At 49.8% G+C, this 18968-nt stretch overlaps 1 protein-coding gene across 3 annotated transcripts in view; it reads left to right on the plus strand.

Annotated features, from left to right (window-relative positions):
* The first annotated feature begins 320 nt into the window (after positions 1-320).
* Positions 321-18968, plus strand: part of COL26A1 (collagen type XXVI alpha 1 chain) — a 230443-nt gene continuing 211795 nt past the window's right edge. Inside the window, exon 1 of one of the 3 annotated variants that reach the window (XM_055292681.2) lies at positions 321-619. In XM_055292681.2, coding sequence (XP_055148656.1) covers positions 462-619 — 158 coding nt within the window. In that variant the 5' untranslated portion in view covers positions 321-461. The remainder of the gene's footprint in view (positions 620-18968) is intronic. The other 2 variants (XM_055292682.2, XM_055292683.2) reach the window with 2 other exon arrangements.

Consider the following 18968-nt stretch of genomic DNA (forward strand, 5'->3'; position numbering starts at 1 on the left):
TCACCAACATCGTCCAGGTGAAATTGGCAGACACAGAATGGGCGCTCCGAAAGCGTTTGCGGACCCAAAGAAGGTTTGGTTTCAAAGGTTCTAAAGTGTGTAGCGGGGGCCCGGGCGCGAGGTCTGGCTTTCGGGGTGCTAGGCTCCAGGGACCCCCAGCGGAGCTCGCACCCTAGCTCTGCCGCCACTGCCGCCTCCTCGGCCCCGGACCGCCGAGGGTTAACAAGAAAGCCCCACGCCCCCTTTGACGGCTTAGAGCCCACCTCGCCGAATTTGAAAAGGCGGCCCCAGAGAGGCGTGGGCGCCCCCCACACACTTCCAGCTCGCACCCGGGCTCCGATCGCTCGCCCGGCTCCTCTCGCTCTGCTCCCGGCCGGGGCCGCGGGTTCGGTCCGGGCGCCGGTGCGCTCCTGCCGTTCCTCGTGCCCGGGACTCCAGGTCCCCGCGGGCTGCCGCGCAAGATGAAGCTAGCCCTGCTCCTGCCCTGGGCTTGTTGCTGCCTCTGTGGGTCGGCGCTGGCCACCGGCTTCCTCTACCCCTTCTCGGCCGCAGCCCTGCAGCAGCACGGCTACCCCGAGTCCGGCGCCGGCTCCCCTGGCAGCGGCTACGCGAGCCGCCGGTGAGTCGCTCGGGGCGGCGGGGCCTGGGGGCGGGGGGAGGGCGCGGACGGCGGGGGTCCTGGGCACTGGGTGGCTGGAGCGAGACTCGGGGGCTGGAGACCGGGGCGATCCGGGACTTGGGGGCGCTGGGCAGCGGGGACTGGGGACTGCAGACACCGGGCAGCTGGAACGAGAGCTGGAGGGGGTTGGGGTGCGGGGCGATTCGGGCCTGGGGGTGCGGGGTGGCGGATGCCAGGGGCTAGGGACAAGGGGCAGCTGGGACGAAACGGCGGGGGCTGGGGGTTGGGGTCATGGGGGGAGAGACTGAAGGGCCTGGGGTGCAGGGCGATTGGGGGCTAGGGGCGTGGGGCGGCGGGGGCTGGGTGCTGCAGACAGGGGGCAGCTGGAACGAGCGACGGAGGGAGCTGGGGGGTTGGGGCCGCGGGGCCGCGGGGGCTGAAGGTTCGGGTCCGCGTCCGGGTCCGGGGCTGCGGTGGTCTCTGGCCGCGCCCACCCTGTCCCTTCCTTTCTTCGCTTCCCCAACCTTCGCCCCCTCGTTCCGGGCTCCGAGTGGAGGTGGCTCCGACCGCTGCGGCCGGGGCTGGGGCTCTGCCCAGGGCGTTCGGCCGCTCACGTGGCTCCGCCGCTCACCTGCGCGGCTGCGGCTTTGTGTCGCGGAGCAGGTTCCCGGGTGGCCAAGGCCTTGCGTCCCGGGCACCCCTCTCTTATCAGCGGCCCCAGGACACCGGAGGGGTCATTCCGGCCCAGTCCTTGGGGCTGAGGCCGCGGAAGATCCTCGGCTGCGACTCCTCAGCCACCCCGGGACGTGGAACCGGCTGGGATCGGGTGGCTCTGTGGCGGGGTTGGACAGGGCGCAGGGTCACCGGGCCCGGGCGCCGGGACCCGCCACGGTCTCCTCTCTCTCGGCCGGCAGGTGGCGCCATGGCCACCCCGGGGACGCTCAGGGCTGCGGCTCCGGAGCCCGCATTTGAATTTCCCCAGAAAACCGTAAGCATGCAAGTAAAAGTTGCCAAACGCCTCGTTTGCATAACTCGCTTGAATTTAGCTTTTCCTCATTTAGTGATAACTACAACCCACACAGCTATGACAGCGCTCTGGAATGGACTACCTGTGTCTGTTCCCTCCATCTCTGTTTTACATTTTAATTTATTTTTTGCAGAGACAGAATCTCAACTCTGTTGCCCAGGCTTTATGCAAACTCCTGGGCTCAAGCGATCCTCCCGCCTTGGTCTCCCAATCTCCATTTCTTTTGATCCTTAACAACCCTAGGGTTAAAACACTAGAGTAGTATCTTTCTTTTAGCTGAAGAAACAGAGGCTCAGGATTTACTAGGCCCAGTAGCCGCTCAGGACTGACCTCTTGTGCCTTTTTTTTTTTTTTTTTTTTTAGATGGGGTCTTGCTTGTTCCCTAGGCTGGAGTGCAGTGGTGTGATCATAGCTCACTGCAGACCTGATCTCCCAGGCTCAAGTGATCCCCCGACCTTGGCCCCCTGTGTAGCTGAGATCACAGGTGTGCACCATCATGACATGACTGGCTAATTTTTTGATTTTTTGTAGAGGTGGGATCTCACTATGTTACACATGCTGGTCTCTAACTTCTGGCCTCAAGAGATCCTCCTGCCTCGGCCTCCCAAAGTGCTGGGATTACAGGCGTGAGCCATCGCGCCCAGCCCAGATCTGGTGTTCTCTAGCATACTGCTCTGCTTATCAAAGCTAAAAGACAGCTCCCAGTTCTTTTTTTCTCCTTGATATTTACCAAATCAGAGGACTCCAAGATGATTTCTGGCTAATTCCTTAATAACAAGGAGACAGGGATGTTTCATGCTGGGAAGAAATATACACTCATGGCTGAATAGGGCGGGACCCAGAAAAGCATAAAAGTGCCTCTGGAAAAGTTTGTATGCAATCCTATTTCTCTCGTTTTGTTTGGAAATACTTACCCGGGGCTTCTATGAGGAGTATTCTCCAAACACCCACGCTAGTGTGGCCTCTGCACAGTTCCATATGAGGATTGTCTAAAAAACAAGCTTTTCAAGTTGCAGAATAATATATACAGCATGATTTCATTTATGAAAAGGAAAATCAGATCTACATCTAGGTAGATAAATGCCTGAAAAAAGTTTCTAGGGAACCATTTCAGCAGTTACTGTTATGAAGAAGTCTAGGGCTGGGCCAGGGGACTGTCCCATTTTTCCTCTGTCTGCTTGTGGCTTGTCTGAATGTTTTTCTGGTTTCTGTGGTTTTTTTGAGACAGAGTCTCGCTCTGTCTCCCAGGCTGGAGTGCAATGGTGCGATCTTGGCTCACTGCAACCTCTGCCTCCCGGGTTCAAGTGATTCTCCTGCCTCAGCTTCCCAAGTAGCTGGGATTACAGGTGCCCACCACCGCTCCTGGCTAATTTTTGTATTGTTGTCCAATAAAAAATGTTGTAAAGTTGGCCAGGCTGGTCTCAAACTCTTGGCCTCAAATGATCTGCCTGCCTCAGCCTCCCAAAGTGCTGGGATTACAGGCATGAGCCACCATGCTCGGCCCCTAAGAGAATCTACTGGCCAGTACCGGGATTGAATGCATGTTTTGCAAGGAGCGTATATTCATGTAATACTTTTGTAATTAAAAGGTGTGGGAAGGAAAAAAAAAAAGGTGTTTGCAGCCTGAAATTCGCCTGCAAAAAAGCAAGAGGTGAGGTCCATGAAGAGTGGGAGCAAATGGGGTCCTCGTTCTGGCATTTGGTGGGCTGGAACTTGGGGACCTCTGCAGAAACTTGGAAGGGATCATTTTAGCACAAACAAAAAGAGGCTCAAACAAGTGTGGAATCTTCTAGAACTCTTTCCACCAGGATAAGAACGGGGAGAGGATATAATTAGGTTTAGGGAGGATGTGGATGAATCTGTGGGAAATGGATTCCTGAAAAGGATACCAGGAGGTGTTGGGGAGGCTTGGGGCACGTTGATATTCCAGAGTGTGACTGAGTCTCTTTGCCCAGAAAGCCCAGCGTGGGCATTGCAGGCACCTGGTTGTTGCCTGGTTGAGTTACAGGCTGGAGCTGGTTTGGGCGTCACATGTTTCTGTGTCTTATGAGCTATCTGTCACAAGTGTCCCTTGTCCTTGAGATCCAAGATGTCCAGAAGCTGAAGGCTTGGGGACAGCAGTTGGCACAGTGGTCCTTGCAGCCTTGGCCTTCAGTAGTGTGTTTACCAGGGCTTGGTCTCAGTTGATGGGCAATGATGACAGGGCTATTTCTTGACAAAGAGTGCTTTAATTTCATTGTTACTGCTCCTTGTTAATGTCTGATTTTTTTTTTTTTTTTTAAGACAGGGTCTTGCTCTGTCACCCAGGCAGGAGCGCAATGGCGCAATTATAGCTCACTGCAGCCTCGACCCCCTGGGTTCAAGCAATCCTCCCACCTCAGCCTCCTAAGTAGTTGGGACCATAGGCATGGGCCACCATGGCTGACTAATTTTTAAATTTTCCATAGAGATGGGGTCCTGCTATGTTGCCCAGGGTGGTCTTGAACTCCTGGCTTCAAGTAATCCTTCAGCTTTGGCCTCCTGAAGTGTTGGAATTACAGGTGTGAGCCACTGTGCCTGGCCAAAAAGCAGTTTTTAATTGTTAGTTTGTTCAAATCTGGATCTAAATAAGTCTGCTTATTGGTTATTCTGTCTCTTCTGTCCCTTTTAGTGTAGGAAAGTCTTCCCCCTTTGAAAGAGTACTTTTTCCTCCACGCTATTGACTTGTTGAAGACCAGTTGTTCTCTGCTATGTCCATGTACTAGATTTAGCTACTTCTTTCCCAGTGGTGTAATTAATTTGATCTGCAATGTCCACGTACTAGTTTTGGCTAATTGCTTCCCAATGGTGTAATTAATTGGATCCTCTGCCCCCTGTATCTCTTTTATTTTGGAAGTTAGGTTGGAAGATTTGATTAGATTTATGGTCTCTATTTGGGCGTATTGGGAGAGACAGAAATTCTTCATAGGTGGTCTAGTCTACCATATTATATCAGGAGATGCTCTGGACTGATGTGTGTGTCCCCACCAAATTCATATATTGAAGCCCTAGCCTCCAGTGTGGTGGTATTTGGAGGGGGGGACCTTTGGAGGTAACTAGATTTAGATGAAGTTGTGAGGGCTGTGCCCCATGATTCGTTAGTGATGTTATAAGAACAGGAAGAGAGGCCGGGTGCGTGGCTCATGCCTGTAATCTCAGCACTTTGGGAGGCCCAGGTGGGTGGATCACCTGAGGTCAGGAGTTTGAGACCAGTCTAGCCAACATGGTGAAAACCCGTCTCTACTAAAAATACAAAAATTAGCTGGGCGTGGTGGTGCACACCTGTAGTCCCAGCTACTTGGGAGGCTGAGGCACTAGAATCGCTTAAGCCCAGGAGGCGGAGGGTACAACGAGCTGAGATCATGCCACTGCACTCCAGCCTGGGCAACAGAGTGAGACTCTGTCTCAAAAAAGAAAAAAAAAAAAAAAAGAAGAGAAGAGGAAGAGAAATCAGAGCTCTCTCTCTTTGCCATGTGAGGACACAGCACAGCAAGAAGGTGGCTGTCTGCAAACCAGAAAGAGAACTCTCACCAGGACCTGAATCTGCCAGCACCTTGATCTTGGACTTCCCAGCCTCCAGGGCTATGAGAAATAAATGTCTGCTACTTAAGGCATTCAGTCTATGGTATTCTGTTATGGCAACCTTGAACTGACTAACAAAGGACATGGCTTTATTCTGGAAAGCTGGGTGTTAAATATTCAGCAGAACACCACTGTCTACAAGTCTCCTCCACTGTCTCCCTTCTTTTTGTTGCAATTTATTTGTTGAAGAAACTCGGCCTTCTAGAATGTTCCTTTTTCAGGATTTTGTTGGTTATATGCTCATGGTGCCTGTGAACATGTTCATCTGTCCTCTTTATTTCCAGATAATGGGAAATTGGATCAAGAGCTTGGTTGGATCTAGTTCTTCCTCTTTCGTTTTCTCCTTATTATGATCATCATTATTTTGGCAGAATTACCTGTTGGGTGCTGTAGTGTTTTTCCACTGGAAATCACAACATCTGGTCGTCTCTCTTTTTCTCTTGTGATGCTTGAGGTGTTGGTGATCATTGCTTATGTCATTATTTCATTAAGGATCGCAAAGTGGATGCAGCGCAGGCAGGCCCCCAGATTGGGGTTAGCTGGGAGGGTTCTTGGCTTCACCCAGGAAAGAATTCAAGGGTGAGTGGGTGGTGTCAGACAGCAACTTTTATTGACGCGGCAGTGCACAGCCGCAGCAGAGGTCCTGCTCCTTGCAGAGCAGGGATACCCCATAGGCAGTGTGCCCAGACTAGCAGCTCAGAGGCAGTTTGGCACTATTTATACTCACTTTTAACTATATGCAAATTAAGGGGCAGTTTATGCAGGAATTTCTAGGATGAAGGTGGTAACTTCCAGGTTGTTGGGTTGTTGCCATGGAAAGGGGTGGTAACTTCCGGGTGTTGCCCTGGCAAATGGTAACTGACATGGTGCCCTGGTGAGCGAGTCTTATGGGGATGTGCTTCGTCCTAACCCGTTTTAGCTAGTCCTCAGTTTGGTCTGGTGTCAAGCCCAAACTCCGGAGTCAAGTCCCGCCTCCTACTTCAAAGTGGTACTATAATTTTGACTCTTTTTAAAATTCGCAGTTGCTAGAATACTTATACACATAATTTCCCCCTTATTTACTATTTGTAGGTAGCCAGATTTTGAGTTAGTTTTTGGATTCTCTTTCCAAAAAGAAACAATTCTTTTTGTAAATGTAAGCAATTTGTGTGTGTATGTGTGTGTGTCAGTGTGAGAGTGTGTGTATGAGTATGTGTGTGTTTGTGTCTGTATCCTCCTCCTTTTCTTACACAGAGGTAATGTGCTAGTTACTCTATCTTGCACTTGGCCTTTTTCCATCATAATGTGTTGTGGAGATGGCTCTATCAAAAAGCAAAGATAGGCGGGGCATGATGACTCACGCCTGTCATCCCAGCACTTTGGGAGGCCAAGGTGGGTGGATCACTTGAGGTCAGGAGTTCGAGACCAGCCTGGCCAACATGGTGAAACCCCTTCTCTACTAAGAATACAAAAATTAGCTGGGCGTGGTGGCACGTGCTTGTAATCCCAGCTACTCAGGAGGCTGAGGCAGGAGAATTGCTTGAACCTGCTGGGAGGTGGAGGTTGCAGTGAGCCGAGATCACGTCACTGCACTCCAGCCTGGGTGACAGAGCAAGACTCTGTCTTAAATAAATAAATAAATAAAGCAAGGGTAATCTGTATCCATTTTTTTTTTTTTTTTTTTTGAGACGGAGTCTCGCTCTGTCGCCCAGGCTGGTGTGCAGTGGCGCAATCTCGGTAGCTGCCTGCCACCACACCCAGCTAATTTTTTTTGTATTTTTTTTAGTAGAGTTCTGCATCCATTTTTATGGGTCTGTAGTTCTGTACAGTGTGAGTGACTGTATTTATTCAGCTAGTCCTCTACTGATGGACACTTGTGTTGGTAAATGGCAAACACATGTTTAATTCTGCTAGATAGCGTCAAGTTTCCCTCCACTGGGGTTACAGCGTTTTGCATTCCCATCAGCAGTTTCTTCTTGGGGTACATTTTGAAGAGTCCATTTTATTTCATTTTATTTATTTATTTATTTTTTGAGACAGAGTTTCACTCTTGTTGCCCAGGCTGGAGTGCAATGGCATGATCTTGGCTCACTGCAACCTATGCCTCCCAGGTTCAAGCGATTCTCCTGCTTCAGCCTCCGTAGTAGCTGGGATTATAGGCATGTGCCACCACCCCTGGCTAATTTTGTATTTTTAGTAGAGATGGGTTTCTCCATGTTGGTCAGGCTGGTCTCGAACTCCTGACCTCAGGTGATGCACCCGCCTCGGCCTCCCAAAGTGCTGGGATTACAGGCATGAACCACTGAGCCCAACCTGAAGAGGTCATTTTAAAGGATGCTGGGTCGATATGGCCTTTCAGGGGTAAGAATAGATTTCCCTGATCTTATAGCACCTGCAAGCCCTGGCCACCCCTAACCTTTTTGGGGCTTGGGGCAAGACTAAAGATGAAGACCATTCACCATATGGCTAGATATTTAAAAGTTATAAATCAAGCTGACACACCATTTTTTTTTGTTGTTGTTTGTCTTGTTTTTGATTTTTGAGACGGAGTCTGGCTGTTTTGCCCAGGCTGGAGTGCAGTGGCACGATCTTAGCTCACTGCAACCTCCGCTTCCCGTGTTGAAGCGATTCTCCTGCCTCAGCCTTCCGAGTACCTGGGATTACAGGCATGCACCACCATGCCTGGCTAATTTTTTGTATTTTTAGTAGAGATGGGGTTTTGCCATGTTGGCCAGGCTGGTCTCAAACTCCTGACTTCAGGTTATCTGCCTACCTCAACCTCCCAAAGTGCTGGGATTACAGGCATGAGCCACTGCGCCCCGCCTACCTTTCCTTCATCTATACCTGCTGCTTCAAGCTCCCTCTGTCTCTGAATTCACTTTCTTGTGGTTTTGTCTAAGCCAAAATGCTTGGTGTGTCCCCTCCTCACTCAAAATGCCTCCCTCTTACCTTGACTTCCCCATCTTTTGGTAGAACCACAAGCACCCTTCCTCCAGGAAGTCTCTCTGGATTTACCTCCCATCTTTTTGTTCATCTCATCTGTGGGTAGCCCCTGCACCCTTTGCATCTGTGATTGTGGTTTTGGTTCTGAGAACTCACGTCCCCAGTTTCCCTCCTTGCAGATGGAATAATTTCTCCTTCCTCATTTACTCCCTACAGGAGTGGCTCTGAGCAGCCTGCCTTGCGCAAGCGTGCATGAGCCGGGGCTCAGCCCTGCCCACCAGCCACCACTGCCTCTTGGAAATGTGAGCCCCTCCAGGTCAAGCATTTAATCACCTTGCATTCACTGAGCCCATGTGTAGGTAGGGTAGAGGCTGGGGACTCAAACCTGAAGGCAGGGGGCTCTGCCTGGTGGCCTGCATGGAGGAAGAGCTCAGCAGACTCTGGGGAAGTGGATGATCACATCCACGGGGACTTGTCTCTCCGACTGGATTGTATGCCTCTGCAGTGTTGGGCCTCTGCCTTTGCTCTCTGGTTCCCTACATTCAAGAAGTGGTGACTATGGTCAGCTATGGTGGCTCATGCCTTTAATCCCAGCACTTTGGGAGACCGAGGTGGGAGGATCACTTGAGCCCAGGAGTTTGAGACCAGCGGGGACAATATAGCCAGACCCTGTATCTGTAAAAAAAATTTAAAAAATTAGCTGGGTGTGGTGGCGCACACCTGTAATCCTGGTGGAGGCTGAGGCAGGAGGATCACTTGAACCCAGGAGTTTGAGGCCAGCCCGGGAAACATAGTCAGACCCTGTCTTTGCAAAAAAAAAAAGAAACTTTAAAAAATTAGCTGGGCACGGTGGTGCACAGCTGTAGTCCCAGGTATTTAGGAGGCTAAGGTGGGAAGAACGCTTGAACCCAGGAAGTTGAAGCTGCAGTGAGCTATGATCACACCAGTGCGTTCCAGCCTGGGTGACAGAGTTAGACCCTGTCTCTGGGGCAGTGAGATGATTCAGACCCAGCCTCTGCCCTTGATGAGCTCAGAGACTGGTTGGGGAAAAGAGATCCATGAGCAAGAGTGGAATTTGGTGTGATACAAATGTGTGCAAAGTGAGCTAGGGGAGTTAGGGTTTGTGGGAGCCTGGGAGTCTTTGTGCCTCAGTTTTCTCAGCTGTAAAATGGGAATGACCTCAGTACTTACTTCATTAAGTTGTTCTGGGGCTTACATGGGTTAATATTAATAACGTTCTTAGGAAAAAGGATAGTAAACGCTCTGTTCAGGCATGTGACTGTGGACTGTGTTCACATGCCTTGCAAAGGTTGCAAGGACGGGGGGGTTCCACAAATATATGAAGCCTTGGAATCTTTTTCTGGGGAGCATTTTGTTTTTTGAGACGGAGTCTCACTGTGTTGCCCAGGCTGGAGTGCAGTGGCACGATCTCGGCTCACTGCAAACTCCGCCTCCCGGGTTCAAGCGATTCTCCTGCCTCAGCCTCCCAAGTAGCTGGGATTACAGGCGCCCACCAACATGCCTGGTTAGTTTTTGTATTTTTAGTAGAACTGGGGTTTCCCCACGTTGGCCAGGCTGGTCTTGAACTCCTGACCTCAAGTGATCCACCTGCCTTGGCCTCCCAAAGTGCTGGGATTACAGGTGTGAGCCACCGTGCCTGGCCTTCTGGGGAGCATTTTGTTAGGATTGTGTTCCTGACCACATACTTAGGGAAATGTTCTAGTGATAGAGACTAAATGTTGAGGACTTCTCAGAGGAGTTAACATAGGAGGTAGGATGAACAGGAGAGCTTGAGGCAGTGACTGGGGCATTCTGGGCAGACAGACAACTGTATAAGGGCTTGGAAGTGTCATCAGCTATTGCCTGACATATAGTTAGTGGGACTGAGTTCAGAGTGGCTGGACTGGTGGGATGTGGTGGCTCATGCCTGTAATCCCAGCACTTTGGGAGACCAAGGTGAGAGGATTGCTTGAGTTCAGGAGTTCAAGACCAGCCTGGGCAACATAGCAAGACCCCGTCTCTACCAAAAATAAAAAATTAGCCAGGTGTGGTGGAACACGCCTGTAGTCTCAGCTCCTCAGGAGACTGAGGTGGGAGGATTGCTTGAGCCCAGGAGTTTGAGGCTGCAGTGAGCTATGATCATGCCACTGCACTCCAATCAGGGTGATAGAGCAAGAGCAGACCATGGGCTTGGGCAGGCAGAGGACAGGCACTGAGCTTTTGGAGTCTGAATGTGAAGTCTCCTTCCTGCCACCTTAAGGAGCTTGCCTTCATAGTCTGGGCTTTGTCACAGTCAGGCTTGTGCCAACTTTGCTGGTTGGGGAGAGGCTGGCAGAGGAAGGAGAGTGGAAAGAGGGAGGCCAGTTAGGAGGTAGTTGATGGATGGAACAGGGGAGAAAGGAGTTCTTGGAGCCAGCAGGACCTGGCCCCTTGGTGGATCACGGATAGGCAGAGACAGGCTTCAGGCCTGAGCTCCTGGCTGTCTCCAGTGCCTGGGCGACACCAAGGAGCCTGCTGCTTTGCTTCTCAACATTGCAAATTTTTTGCAGCACTTTCTTGGTTTGCAATGGCAGCAAGCAGAGTTCACACATCTTGCATTTTTGTGAAATACTTTTATTTTTCCTGCATGGAGTTTTCAACCCCAAATTTCAGCATCTCCTGGACTTGCACGGATCAGGTGCTCAAGGAAAGTTTGTTGAGTGAATGAGTGAACACATGAATGAATGAATGAATGAATGAATGAACAAATACCTTGACCTTTCTCCTTTGGGACACCGAGGCAGTGCCTCTGCCTCAGTGCACGTTTGCAGTTCTGAGGGATCCTGGAGCGAGGTCCCTTTCTCTGCACTTTGTTCACATGAGGCCAGCTCCTGAAGCCGCTTTTAGGGGAACCATGGAGACTCCAGCTTTAGAGGTCCTGCTTCTCCCTTTGAAGTGTGAGCGCATAGAGAAGGGAGACTTTTCCTGAGAATCACACAGAATCGCTTTGATGTTAATATCTGGTGAGACCTTGTCCTCAAGCTCCAGGATTTTCTGAATCTTCCCTCTCTTCGTCTCGCTCCCCTCTTCCCCCAGCTTGTCTGTTATTTTAAAATCCATTCCCAGAGAAACAATTCCTATGGCAATAAGAGCACTCCTCCAGGCTTCTCTTGGCTTGAACTCGTGTGACACTTCATTGCCACTTCGAGAGTGTGTGAGCTGGACCTGGACCAATTCAGCCTGGGGCAGGGGAAAAGAGCAACAATAACTAACTGTTAGAGGATTTTCGGGAATGTTAGCACAAAGTGCTCCGGGAATTCTGCAGATGATCCTACGGAAACATACACACGCCGTGCTGTTCTGCCCTGCGAGTTGTCAGGGGTCCCTGGCCTTCCCAGCCTGGCCTTGTCTCTACCTGCCTCCCAGAGATCGGGGTCTAGAGCTTCTCTTCGGAGTCCTGTAACAGACTACCCTGAAACAAGCTGGACTGGGTCCAGGTTAATTCTGAAATACTGGAGGAGAGCGGTGTGCGCTCTGGCCTTCTGCATCTCCCTGTTTGCCCCACCCCTAGCTGCCTCCAGAGTGATCTGTGTAAAGCAGGGGTCCCCAACCCCCAGGTCACAGACAGGTACAGGGTTCAAGACCAGTTCAAGGAACCGGGCCGCACAGCAGGAGGTGAGCGATAGGCGAAAAAGCCTGAAGCTTCATCTCTACAGCCGCAGCCCTCGTTCGCATTACTGCCTTAGCTCTGCCTCCTGTCAGACCAGCAGCGGCAGTAGATTCTCATAGGAGCTCCAGCCCTGTTGTAAACTGCACAGTCGAGGGATCTAGGTTATGCACTTTTATGAGAGTCTAATAATGTCTGATGATCTGTCACTGTCTCCCATCACCCCCAGATGGGACCATCTAGTTGCAGGAAAACAAGCTCAGGGCTCCCACTGATTCTACATAATGGTGAGTAGTAGGATTATTTCATTATACATTACAATGTAATAATAATAGAAATAAAGTGTACAGGCTGGGCGCGGTGGCTCACGCCTGTAATCCCAACACTTTGGGAGGCCAAGGTGGGCAGATCATCTGAGGTCAGGAGTTCAAGGCCAGCCTGACCAACATGGTGAAACCTTGTCTCCAATAAAAATACAAAAAAATTAGCCAGGCGTGGTGATGGGCACCTGTAATTCCAGCTACTTGGGAGGCTGAGGCAGGAGAATCGCTTGACCTGGGAAGCAGAGGTTGCAGTGAGCCGAGATCGCACCACTGCACTCCAGCCTGGGTGACAGAGTGAGACTCCATTTCAAAAATAAAATAAAATAAAATAAAATAAAATAAAATAAATGAAAGAGGAAGGCTGTGAAGAGTAGGATCTGGAGCTAGGCTGCCTGAGTCTGAGTCTGGGTTCTGTGTGGCCCTGACTAAGTTGCCTGACCTCTCTGTGCCTCAGTCACCTCATCGATAAAGTGGGTATGATTAGAGTGTTTCCTTCATAAGGTCATTCTGGGGCTTATGCAGGTTAATATTAATCAAGTGCTTAGAACAATGTCTAGTATGCCCTCTAGGAGGCTGTGTGAAAGGATAAAGGCTTTTCTTAGATGGTATAGTGTGCTGATGGGGCCTTGCAAAGCTTGAGAAGATGATAGATTTCACAAACATAGGAAGCATAGCTGGGCACAGGGCTCACACCTATAATCCCAGCACTTTGGGAGGCCAAGGCGTGAGGATCACTTGAGACCAGGAGTTCGAGACTAGCCCGGGCAACATAGTGAAATCCTCTGTCTACAAAAATAAAAATAAAAATTAGCCAGGTGTGGTAAGGCACACTTGTAGTCTCAGCTACTAGGGAGGGGAGGTTGAGGCAGGAGGATTGCTTGAGCCCAGGAGTGTGAGACCAGCCTGGGCAACATAGCAAGACCCCATATCGACAAAAGAAGAAAGAAAGAAAGAAAGAAAGAAAGAAAGAAAGAAAGAAAGAAAGAAAGAAAGAAAGAAAGAAAGAAAGAGAAAGAAAGAAAGAAAGGAGAAAATTAGCCAGGCACGGTGATGTGTGCTTGCAGTCCCAGCTACTTGGGAGAGGAGGCTGAGGTGGGAGGATCACTTGAGCCCAGAAGTGTGAGTCCAGCCTCGGCAACATAACAAGACCCTGTATCTACAAAAAAAAAAAAAAAAGAAAAAAGAATAGAAACTAGCCAGGTGCGGTGTTGAATGCTTGTAGTGCCAGCTACCTGGGAGGGGAGGCTGAGGCAGGAGGATCACTTGAGCCCAGGAGGTGGAGGCTATGACTGAGCCACTGCACTCCAGCGTGGGTGACAGAGCGAGACCATGTCTCAAAAAAAGTCTCAAAAAAATCCTCCCCAAAACAAAACAACAAACATATGAGGCCACAGAATCCTTTTCTAGGGTGCCTTTTGCCAGGGTGGTGTCTTTCAGACTGCACACCCTGTGAGATGCTGTTGTGGATGGGGGCTAAATGCTGAGGACTTCCTAGAGGAGTCCCCATTCAAAGCAAGTCTTGTAGGATGAGCAAAATGGCCTGATAGGTTTCCGGTGCTCTCCAAGAGGTGGTCCTAGGCCTGCTCACTGGGGTCGTTTCGGACCTTCTCCTGCAGTTGAGCCCACCCTCGCTGCTGCAGGGGAGCCGGAGAAAACAGAAGCTGCAATCCTGATGGTTTTTCCTTGTCTCTTAGGACCCTGCTCAGGTTTTCAAGACCAGAGTGAGGGGTGTGGGGCTATCTGCACTCCCAGCTGAACCTCAGCCACTTCGGGCATCAGTGCAGAGGATCATCCCCAGATGTGATTGAGGAGCAGATGGGAGGGATCTGAGGGTGCTCAGATGCCTGTGGTGAGGACTGAAGCTGGGGATTTATTTTCTTTATTTATTTTTTGAGGCAGAGTCTGGCTCTGTCGCCCAGGCTAGAGTGCAGTGGCGTGATCTCAGCTCACTGCAATCTCCGCCTCCTGGCTTCAAGTGATTCTCCTGCCTCAGTCTCCCGAGTAGCTGTGACTACAGGTACCTGCCACCACACCTGGCTAATTTTTGTATGTTTAGTAGAGATGGGGTTTTACCATGTTTGCCAGGCTGGTCTCAAACTACTGACCTCAGGTGATCCGCCCATCTCGGCCTCCCAAAGTGCTGGGATTACAGGCCTGAGCCACTGTGCCCAGCCTTCTTTTCTTTTTTCTTTTTTTTTAAAATAGTGATGGGGGTGTCACTATGTTGTCCAGGTCAGTCTCAAACTCCTGGCCTCAAGGGATCCTCCCACCTTGGCCTCCCAAAGTGCTGGGATTATAGGCATGAACCACTGTGCCCAGCTGAGGATTTCTGATGAGCTTCATGTCCCAGACAGTGTGGCAGCAGAAGGGACCCGGGGAAGCCCCAAGGTTGGGGGGAAAGGGCTTTTTCTGCCTTGTCTCATGCAGCCAGCCTGCAGTGACTCACTTTTTTTTTTGAGCCAGGGTCTCACTCTGTTGTTCAGGCTGGAATGCAGTGGTGTGATCACATAGCTCACTGCAGCCTTGACCATCTGGACTCAAGTGATCTTTCCACCTTTGCCTCTCGAGTAGGTGGAACTATAGGCATGCACCACCATGCCTGGATCATTTTGGTATTTTTTGTAAAGATTGGGTCTTGCAACATTGCCCAAGCTGGTCTTGAACTTCTGGGCTCAAGCGATTCTCCTCCCTCAGCCTCCCAAAGTGCTGGAATTACAGGTATGAGCTACTATGACCAGCAGTGACTTACTTCTGAAGGACTCACAGTTAAGCCAACAACTTCTCTTCATTGCTTTAGTCCCTCATCAGTGAACAAAACAATTAAAATAGGTTGGAATCAAATGAAGAAATGTGTTTAGTAGATAGGCTGACTAATCATTGCTGTTCATTTGAATGAGGGCCCCATCTATCCTTTTTAAATTTTAATTTTTTTACATTTTAGAGACAGGGTCTTGCTCTGTCACCCAGGGCTAGGGAGCAGTGGCACAATCACAGGTCACTGCAGCCTCCACCTCTTGGACTCAGATGATCCTCCCGCTTCAGCCTCCTGAGTAGCTGGGACTACAGGTGTGCACCAGCATGTCTGGCTAATTTATTATTTAAAAATTTTTTTGGGGGCTGGGCATGGTGGCTCACGCCTGTAATCCTGGCACTTTGGGAGACTGGGGCAGGTGGATCACCTTAGGTCAGGAGTTCGAGACCAGCCTGGTCAACATGGTGAAACCTCGTCTCTACTAAAAATACAAAAATTAGCCAGGTGTGGTGGTGCGTTGCTCTAATCCCAGCTGCTTGGGATCGGCTCTGTTTCTCCACAGGCTGTGAGGTAGGGATTTAACTTAGTTTTTTACTCAAGCTGCCTTCACGCTTTTATTGAATAACCCATTCTTCCTTGCTAAGTTGAAATGCCACTTTTATCATATACTAAATTTCCCTATATGCATGAGGCAGGAGAATCGCTTGAACCTGGGGGGCAGAGGTTGCAGTGAGCTGAGATTATGCTGTTGCACTCCAGTTTGGGCGACAGAGCAGGACTCCATCTAAAACAAAAAAAAAATTTTTTTTGTACAGATGGTGTTTCCCTATGTTGCCCAGGCTGGCCTCAAACTCCTGGCTTCAAGCGATCCTCCAGACTTGGGGGCTGGGGACACCAAGACCGGTGGGGAGACAGACATTTGCTCTGCATGTGTGTAAGCTGTTCGCACTCATGACTGAGTGGTGGTTTGCAACCCAAATATTATCTGTCTTTGTTTGCAAGAATTTGATCTCCCACCCCCTTTCTTGTTCTGGAAATGCAAGGACTCTGCGGCATTTGTCCGAGAATCCCCGACAGTTCCCAGCTCCTTGGAGGATGTCCTCTGCTTGAAGTCTTTATGATCGGCCCAGACTTTTCTTTTCCACAGGGAGTTGTCCCTGGATCAGGGTTTGTTGCAGGATGTCTGCGGCTCTGTGGCCCCTGGAGGCGACCAGGCCTGCCAAACAGTCACTGGAGTCTCACTTGGGCTTCCCCAGCCCCCGTAGTTACGAAGCCTTTGAGAGAAGGTAGCAGTTTCCTTCTGATTTGGCTCCGGCTGTCTGTGCCCCAGCCAGTTGCCTCTGGCTTCTGACATTTTTGTCATTCCTGCTCTTCTGGGAGGGTTTATCTCCCTTCCTGGCCTCCTTTGATTGACTTGGCCACACGGCTGATGTTTGGGCTCCAAGAAGTCTTGGCCTGCCCCGGGCACCCATTTCTGCAGTGATGTGATCCTGGCTGGCTGCAGGATTTGCCAGCCTCTTCCCGTCTTTTGTTCTGCGACTGATGACAATTAGACCTTGAAATGCTTCACACAGGGACTCTGAACATGTGTGTCTTCCAGGGGAGGAGTGGAGCAGGCAGGTGAGCCTCTGCATCACAGGCTCGGAGGGAGCCCTGTCCTGGCTGTGCCTGATGGGAGAAGACCTGACTCTGCTCCTAGTCTCTCTTGGTGCTCTGCTCACCATTGCCTGCCTTTCACCCTCCAGATCCTTCCTGCCTCTCACCCTCCAGATCCTTCCTGCCTCAGGGCCTTTGCACAGATTGTTGCCCCTGCCTTTGTCAGAGGTGTGTGAACCACAGCAACTCCATCATGAATACAGGTTGGGTAAAATGAGGCTGAGGCCTACTGGGCTACTTACCCAGATGGTTATGGCATTCTAAGTCATAGGGTGAGATAGGAGGTCAGCACAAAGTCATAAAGACCTTGCTGATAAAACAGGTTGCAGTAAAGAAGCTGGCCAAACCCTGCCAAAACCAAGATGGTGATGAGAGTGACCTCTGGTTGTCCTCACTGTTAAACTCCCACCAGCACCATGACAGTTTACAAATGCCATGGCAACGTCAGGAAGTTACCTTACATGGTCTAAAAAGGGAAGGCATGAATAATCCACCCCTTGTTTAGCATATCATCAAGAAATAATCATAAAAATGGGCAACCAGTGGCCTTTAGGGCTGCTCTGTCTATGGAGTAGCCATTCTCTATTCCTTTACTTTCTTTCTTTTTTTTTTTTTTTTTTTTTTTTTTTTTGAGACGGACTCTCACTCTGTTGCCCAGGCAGGAGTGCAGTGGTGCAATCTCGGCTCACTGCAACCTCTGCCTCCCAGGTTTAAGCGATCCTTCTGCCTCAGCATCCCGAGTAGCTGGGACTACAGGTGCCTGCCACCATAGCTGGCTAATTTTTGTATTTTTAGTAGAGATGGGGTTTCACTGTATTGGCCAGGCTGGTCTCGAACTCCTGACCTTATGATCTGCCTGCCTCAGCCTCCCAAAGTGCTTACAGGCATAAGCCACTGTACCCAGCTACATTTTTTTTTTTTTTTTTTTTTTTTTTGAGACAGAGTCTCTCTCTGTTGCCCAGACTGGAGTGCAGTAGTGCTATCTTGGCTACTGCAACCTCCGCCTTCCAGTTTCAAGCAATTCTCATGCCTCAGCCTCCTGAGTAGCTGGGACTACAGGCACGCACTACCATGCCTGGCTAATTTTTTGTCTTTTAATAGAGACGAGGGTTTCACCATGTTGCCCAGGTTGGTCTTGAATTCCTGAGCTCAGCCAATCCACTCACCTTAGTCTCCCTTCTTTACCTTCTTAATACACTTGTTTTCACTTTACTCTATGGACTTGCCCCGAATTCTTTCTCACACAAGATCTCAGAACCGTCTCTTGGGGTCTGGATCGGGACCCCTTTCCGGCCTAGGTAACTCCTGCCCAGACCTTAGAGATCAGCTTAAACATCACATCTTCAGGGGCCTTTACTTGCCCTTCAAGATAATATCAGGTTCCTTTGTTAAAAGCTCTTACAGCTAGCTCTCTATAACTTAGAGGCTTATGACAACAGTGAGTAAATTCCATAACTAATGAATTGATAATTCATGAGTGGTTATCTTCCCAGAGACGGCAAATTCTCCCAGGGCAGTGGTCCCGTCTGGTTTTCTTCTGTAGCTCTAGGTTCTAGGTCGTTCTCTGTCATCCTTGCCTGGATTACAGAGGGTGCTTGGGAAATGACCAACCTCTTTGCAAGTTGTGTTAGATTCGTTTTGCTGCTGTAACAAATTACCACAAATTTAGTGACATAAAATAATACTAGTTCATTATCTTACAGTTCTTGAGATCAGAAGTCCAAAATAGGTCTCACTGGGCTAAAATCAAGGTATTTATAGGGCTGGTCTTTTTGGAGGCTCTGGGAAAGAACCTATTTCCATGCCTTTTCCAGCTTCTAGAAGTTACCAGCATTCCTTGACTTGTACTTCCTTCCTCTATCTCCAAAGGGCATTACTCCAACCTTTCTTTCTGATACCTCCTTTCTCTCTGACTTTGATCTTCCTGCCTCTCTCTTGTATGGACCTTTTAGATTAGGTTGGGCCCATCTGGATACCCCCCTCAACTTCAGTATGCTTAATTTAATCATCAAGTCCCTTTAACCATGTGTCTTAGTTCCTTTTGTGCTGCTGGAATAGAAAAGCACAGACTGGATAATTTATAATGTATGAAAATTTATTGGCTCATGGCTCTGGAGGCTGGGAAGTCCAAGAGCCAGGGGCTGGTATCTGGAAAAGGCTGTGTCATTTTATGGTGGAAGGGCAAAGAGAGGGAGACAAAGAGAGCAAGAGATTAAACTCTAAGCCTCAAGCCCTTTTACAATCGGTATAATCTATTCGTGAGGGTGGAGCTTTCATGACCTAAACATCTTCCATTAGGCCCCACCTCCCAACACTGTTGCACTGGGGATTAAGTTTCTAATGTGTGCTTTGTGGGGGACACATTCAAATCATAGCACTGCATAAGATAACATTTTCTCAGGTTTCAGGGATTAGAAAGAGGA

Source organism: Symphalangus syndactylus, chromosome 9 (genome assembly GCF_028878055.3).
Source record: "Symphalangus syndactylus isolate Jambi chromosome 9, NHGRI_mSymSyn1-v2.1_pri, whole genome shotgun sequence".
Lineage (NCBI taxonomy): Eukaryota > Metazoa > Chordata > Mammalia > Primates > Hylobatidae > Symphalangus > Symphalangus syndactylus.